This window comes from Colobus angolensis, unplaced genomic scaffold (genome assembly GCF_000951035.1).
Source record: "Colobus angolensis palliatus isolate OR3802 unplaced genomic scaffold, Cang.pa_1.0 Scaffold16, whole genome shotgun sequence".
In the NCBI taxonomy this organism is placed as follows: Eukaryota; Metazoa; Chordata; class Mammalia; order Primates; family Cercopithecidae; genus Colobus; species Colobus angolensis.
Genome location: NW_012114710.1, coordinates 15,491,671 through 15,498,750, shown reverse-complemented (window position 1 = coordinate 15,498,750; position 7,080 = coordinate 15,491,671). Strand labels below are relative to the sequence as shown.

The window sequence follows — 7,080 nt, the reverse complement described above, 5'->3', positions numbered from 1 at the left end:
TGTGTGTGTGTGTGTGTGTGTATTCTCTACCCCCAATGTCAGATTTTTAATTAGATTATAAGTGGCTTAAGAGCAGGTATCATTGTAGTTATTCTTTTACTCTCCCACAGTGCCCTACCCAGAGTAGGAATTCAGTAATGCTTTAATTGTTAGATTAGGGAATTTCTTTTCCTTTTATCTTGTAAGAAAAAATACATCTTTTTTTAGCCTTGTAAACTAGAATGATCAGTAACATTTCACATCCAGAACACATGGCTACTGTAAAAGGAGCCACAGAAGCTAAATTGGCCTTGGACTGTGGAAAAGACAGCTGAATAATGGCAAAGGCTAAGAAACTATTTAACATCCCACTTTCGATAGCAACAGTTTTACAAACAGGAAGAGGCAGCATACAAACTTTAGCAAAGGAGTACCCAAACAGCAAACCCAAAGCAGGAACTAAGAGACCCAATAGAATCACCTCTAGGTTATCTGTTTTTAAGAACATTAATCCCACTGTGAAAGTCAAATAAATTCCTATGGACATTAAAATAAAACTCAGAGGTCTAATTATTCTCTCTAAGAAGCTTGCTTTTTCAGGTATTCTACGCTTGATGACTATTCCAATTGACACCGGTATAAGTATGAAAAGGAGTGTGGACACAATTTTAGAAACAGGAATATGGAATGTACCTGACAACCCTAATATCTTACTGTATATATAAGAATTGACAGGCATCATGATCAAAGCCAAAAATGTTGATGTGCAAGTCATCAAAATGGCCAATGTGAAATCTCCGTCTAGAAGCAGAGCAAAGAGATAGCCCCCACCCCCTCCTGGACACGTGCAGGTCATTACAACTCCAAAAGCTTGCGCCTCACGCAATGCCACAATCTGAGACAAAAGAAATCCACAAAATGGCATCAGAAAAAACTGTGTAACTGCCCCAAGAATTACTGGCAAAGGTCTCTTCCATACTGTTTGAAACACCTGTAATTCAATCTTGCAACCAAATGCACACTTATTCAATAGTATTAGTGGTAATATAAGCATTAGGATATTTCTATCAATATGTATTGATGCCTGGAGAAGACTGTCCTTTTGTTTGAGCACTTTAACTTTCACGTTCTTGATTTCTTCAATGAGTCTTTCTTGCCTACCTTCAGAATCCCAGAGTTGAATAGTCACATTTGTTTCTCCTTCTTCATCTGTCACCAGATTTATGGTAAAGTTTGTAGCATCTGATGAGATTTTCTTGGTCACATTCACCATTTGTAGTATTTTAGGATCTTCTATTTTCACAAAGAGGTGGCTGGAATTAGGCTGTTTATCTTCGTAGCTTGAACTTACAATGATGGTTTCTTCAGTCTTTGTGAAAAATAGTATTTCCGTCTTCTCTATATTCAGAAATCTGAGAGATGACATCCTTGCTTCTTCTATAGTCACAGGCAGCAAAAGTAGAACAATACAAAGTTTTCTAATCATTTTGAAAGCTGACATAAATCATATATGCAAAATCTTTTTTAAAAAATGAAAGAACATTCTTCATGCAGGTGTTCCAGTGACAGTCTGAGGGTGAGTTAGATAACAGTTGTTTTTGCAGGATCAAAGTCCAGTAGGAGGGACTGTTGTTCTTTTAAACAAATATATAGCCATCTAGGCAGCAATACAACTGGTTTAACTTGTGATTAAGACAATTAAAAAGCCATGGCATTTAGCAGATTCGATTTATCACAACAGAAATCTAATCTCTTTCTCTTGACTTCCTCATTTCTGCTTATGCAAAAAAAAAAAAAAAAAGAACAAAAAAAAAAACCCCAAAAAAAACAAACAACAACAGAAAAAACCAGCCTCCTATTTACTTGAATTTAAAGCTTAGTGTCATCATTTATTAGTTTTCTTGCTAAAAAAAATAAAAAAATAAAAAATTTAAAAGCAGTCAGGATCAAGAAATCTGTAATAGATACTGAGGACACCTAGAGTTCAAGTGTTACTATTTTCTTCAATCAAGTCAAAGTCAAATAAATACTCACTGAATGTCTGTTTGCCTAGGGCATGGAGTTGGGAGCTGGCCATCCCATAATGATTAAGCCAGATGCAGTTGCTGCTCTCCTGGAACTTCGTGGGGTGACCCAATATCACAAGTTAGAAAACTGCAGAGTCCAGACACTGGCCTTGGCAGCATCGCTTGGCTGCTAATAGTTTTCCTACATCTCTGAAGAATGATTGAATCTGTCAAGCAAAAACTGACACTGATTTTTGTTTACTTAAGTAGGAAAATAATTTCCTGAATGGTTACCAGATAACTTGGGAACACAGGGAAAGTAGGTAGCTGGTGCCATGGCCAGAGGTACAAGCTGGTTAAGGGACCACAGCTCCTGGACACTTGGACCCTGACGCGATGGGGCAATGGAAAGACACTGGCATTGATTCCAATCTCTTATTCCTTCTTTGTAACACTAGTCTCTGTTCACAGTTAGGGGCAAGGGCATTCAATTGACCCAATTTGGTCATATCCCTCGGTTGCCAGGAATGAGAAAAAGCATCAGGCTTTTTGGGTTTCAACCCATAGACTCACACAATTGTATATTTCCCACACAAGGAGTGGGTGTCCTGATGCTAAGCAGCAAACAAACCAACCAACCAAACAACTGTTTACTATTAAGCCCACAGATGTAGTAGTCTCCAAACACATGACCGTTTCAGCAGCTCTTTCATGTAGTCATGATGCAATGTGTTGCATCATGATTACATGAAAGGTAATGCCAGTTCATATTAAGTATTTTAGATCAGTTTGTTTCTCAAAAATGTGAAACCGTTTTTGTCATTTTAACGAGTTTTATAAAAGTGTACTGTTTATGTTGGTTAATCTTTCAAATGCAATAGACCTTAGATCTCATAAATTTTATTAATATGTACCACATTAAGAAAAACAAGATCTACTGTACCAATGGTGAGAATAGGGAATGGGACTGTTCATTGATATTTCAGTTAAAACCTCCCTATTTTAAAATGACAAAAACAAAACAAAAAACAAAAATGTCATAAAACCTAATTTATCTTTACAGTTATGTGACCAAATATCTTGACTCATAACTTTTGTTGCCCAGGTCGAAGATGTGAGTATATCAATTTTTCTTTCCCTTCAGGACTCTATCTGCAACCCTTTTAGTTCTTCGGTTTCTCCAAGCCCTTTCATTTGAAAACTGTGAAGAATAAAGCCTGACAAATTTAGGAAAACTTTGATAATCTATCATTCATCTATATAAGGGTTCTTCAAAATTTTCAAGGAAAATATATATTATAAAAAAGTGTGAATTTCAAATTTTTTTTGCACCAGAATAAACTGACTTTTTATAACATGTCTCAACAGGATCTAGTGAGGGACACTAACAAAGATAAGACATTTAGAAAAGAGCTCTTTTATCAGAGAAACATGAATTCTGCTAAAATTGAAACAAGAACACACATCAAATTTATGGTGAGGTTTGGGTGGAAGAATGGTGAAATCACTGATGCTTCACATAAAGGTTATGAGGACAATACCCCAAGGAGATCTGCAGTTTACAAATGGATAACTCATTTTAAGAGACGAGACAATGTTGAAGATGAAGCCCACAGCAGCAGACCATTCACAGCAATTTGTGAAGAAAAAATTAATCTTGTTTGTGCTCTCATTGAAGAGAACCAGCGATTATAGCACAGACAATATCTAATAAGGTTTGTCTCTGTGTCCCCACCCAAATCTCATGTAGAAGTGTAATGAGAGGAAGTGTTGGAGGAGGGACATTGAGGGAGGAGACTGGATCATGTGCATGGTTTCTGATGGTTTAGCACCATCATCCTAGTGCTGTCCCATGATAGAGTTCTCACGAGATCTGGTTGTTTGAAAGTGTGTAGCACCTCCCTCTTCACATGCTGTCTCCTGCTGGCCATGTGAAGATGTGCTTTCTTCCCCTTCTGCCATGATTTTAAGTTTCCTGAGGCTCACAGACATGCTTCCTGTACAGCCTGTGGAACTGTGAGTCAAGCTTCTTTTCTTTATACAATACCCACTCTCAGGTAATTCTTTTTTTTTGGACAGAGTTTTGCTCGTCACCCAGACTGGAGTGCAGTGGCGCTGTCATGGTTCACTGCAACCTCTGCCTCCCAGGTTCAAGTGATTCTCCTGCCTAAGCCTCGTGAGTACAGGCGTTTGCCACCACGCCCAGAAAGTTTTTGTATTTTTAGTAGAAACGGGGTGTCACCATGTTGGCTAGGTTTGTCTCAAACTCCTGACCTCAGGTGATCCACCCGCCTTGGCCTCCTAAAGTGCTGGGATTACAGGTATGAGCCACTGTGCCCAACCTCAGGTAGTTCTTTATAGCAGTGCGAGAATGGACTAATACAATATCCAACACCATAGATGTCTCAGTTGGTTCAGCTTACACAATGCTGACAGAAAAATTAAACTTGAGCAAACTTTCCACTTGATGGGTACCGAAACTATTGCACCCAGACCAGCTACAGACAAGAGTACTTTTGTTCTCTCTGTGGGTTTTCTACTTAAAATTTTAGTTGCCTTTCAATAAAAATTTTAAACAAGTGGGATCAAGATCCTGAAGCATTTCTTCCAAGAATTGTAACAGGAGATGAAACATGGCTTTACCAAAATAATCCTGAAGATAAAGCACAAACAGAGCAATAGCTACCAAGAAGTGGAAGCGGTCCAGTCAAAATAAAAGTGGACTGGACTAGTCAAAAGCAAAGGTCATAGCAACTGTTTTTTGGGATGCTCAAAGCATTTTTCTTGTTGACTTTCTGGAGAGCCAAATAACAATAACCTGCTTATTATAATGGTGTTTTGAGGCTGGGTACAGTGGCTTATGCCTGTAGTCTCAACACTTTTAGAGGCCAAGGCAGGAGGATACATTGAGGCCAGGAGTTCAAGACCAGTCTGGGCAACATAGCAAAACCTACCTCTACAAAAAGAAAAAAAAAAAAAAATTATGAGAGTGTTTACAAACAGGCAAAGTTTTAGCAGAAAAATGCCCAGGTAAGCTTCACCAGAGATTGCTTCTCTGCTAGGACAATGCTCCTGCTTATTCCTCTCATCAAACAAGGGCAATTTTGAATTTTGATGGTAAATCATTAGACTTCCACTTTAGAGTTCTAATTTGGTTTCTTCTGACTTCTTGTTTCCTAATCCTTAAAAAAAAAAAACTTCAAAGGGCACCCATTTTTCTTTAGTTAATAAACAGACTGCAATAACATGATTAAATATCCAGGACCATCATTTATTGTGGAATGGACTAACTGGATGGTATCATTGCTTACAAAAGTGTCTTAAACTCGATGGAGCTTATGCTGAAAAATAAAGTTTATGTTTTGTATTTTTATCTGTTTTCTTTTTTGAGAAAGGGTCTCACTTTGTTGCCCAGGTTGGAGTACAGTGGCAAGATCATGGCTCACTGTATCCTCGACCTCCTGGGCTCCAGTGATCCTGTTGCCTTGGCCTCCCAAAGTTTCAGGATTACAGGTGTGAGCCACCACACTTGGCTTTTTTTTTTTTTTTTGAGACAAAGTCTCGCTCTGTCACCCAAGCTGGGGTGCAATGGTATGATCTCGGCTCACTGCAACCTCCGCTTCCCGGGTTCATGTGATTCTCTTGTCTCAGCCACCCAGGTAGCTGGGATTACAGGCGTGCACCACCATACCTGGCTAGTTTTTGTATTTTTAATAGAGATGGGGTTTCACCACATTGGCCAGGCTGGTATTCAACTCCTGACCTCAAGTGATCCACCCACCTTAGCCTCCCAAAGTGCTGGGATTACAGGCTTGAGCCACTGTGCCCAGCCCTGGTCTATTTTTATCTTTCAGTTTTTCCATGAACTTTTTGAAGTTCCCTAGCATTTGCTGCCTGATTTTTTAAACTAGAACTCATTTGTATTATACTGTTATTTCCACTACTTACGTAAATGTAAAACACTTCTATTCTCTTTGTGGATTTCCTACTTAAAATTTTGTCTGCAAGCAGGTGGAAAGATGCTAGAGTGGAGTGCGGAGAGTGAATCTTTAAAATTTTTCTAAGCATCCTCAACTGAAAACCCTAATAGAAAGCCTGAGAAAGTTGTCTGCTCAGTAATTTATAAATAGAGCACTAGAAACCGAGTCTTTTCTTTCTCCCACACCTTGTTCTCTTTAGGAGATGGCTCCTGCTGCAGGCACCAGTCCCAGTACTAAGGATGCTAGCTCCTGTCTCCACCAGACAAGTTTGCTCCACTATCTAGGACCACACCTAACTTACCACCAATAAGCCTGCTAATATTAATAATATGAGTCCTTCCATCCAGACTGCCTTGCCTTTTTACCATCTAATCATTGATAGGACTTCTTCATTCTCCTTAGGTTTAACTCAAGTCCTGTCAGCCTTACTTCCCCACTTCTCAACCTTGTTATTATTTTTCTGGCATAGTTTTAGTCAACTGCATGACCATGTGTTGATCTTCTCGTATGTGCAAGTAATTGTGATAAACATTACGGTATTAGTTGTCATTAAAACTTTTTGACATCTGGGGATATATTTAAGTGTTATACTTTCTTTTTTTTTTTTTTTTGAAGGAGTCTCGCTCTGTCGCCCAGGCTGGAGTGCAGTGGCCAGATCTCAGCTCACTGCAAGCTCCGCCTCCCGGTTTTACACCATTCTCCTGCCTCAGCCTCCCCAGTAGCTGGGGCTATAGGCGCCCGCCACCTCGCCCGGCTAGTTTTTTTGTATTTTTTAGTAGAGACGGGGTTTCACCGTGTTAGCCAGGATGGTCTCAATCTCCTGACCTCGTGATCCGCCCGTCTCAGCCTCCCAAAGTGCTGGGATTACAGGCTTGAGCCAAGTGTTATACTTTCTGATAAAAGGGTTATTGGAACATAGCCATACTTATTATCTACTAAATTAGCATCTGCTACACTACTTTGCATATAAGTGCAAGCATAGCACATTTTATGGTGCTTCATTTTATGTTGCATCAGATTAAATCAAATGCAGTCTTTTTTGCTTTGTCACCCTAGCTGGAGTGCAGTGGCACAATCTTGGCTCACTGCAACCTCCGCCTCCCAGGTTCAAGTGA

General features: G+C 39.4%; 1 protein-coding gene across 1 annotated transcript; it reads right to left on the bottom strand.

Moving 5' to 3' along the window:
• Positions 1 to 154: 154 nt before the first annotated feature.
• LOC105508276 (sodium/bile acid cotransporter 5) lies at positions 155 to 1,465 on the bottom strand. Its single transcript, XM_011937127.1, has one exon. The coding sequence runs from the start codon at positions 1,463 to 1,465 to the stop codon at positions 155 to 157; it is 1,311 nt and encodes a 436-aa protein (XP_011792517.1).
• Between the last annotated feature and the right edge of the window lie 5,615 nt (positions 1,466 to 7,080).

Excerpts from the sequence above, each read along its gene's own strand:
- LOC105508276 (XM_011937127.1), bottom strand. The coding sequence starts at position 1,465 with ATGATTAGAAAACTTTGTATTGTTCTACTTTTGCTGCCTGTGACTATA.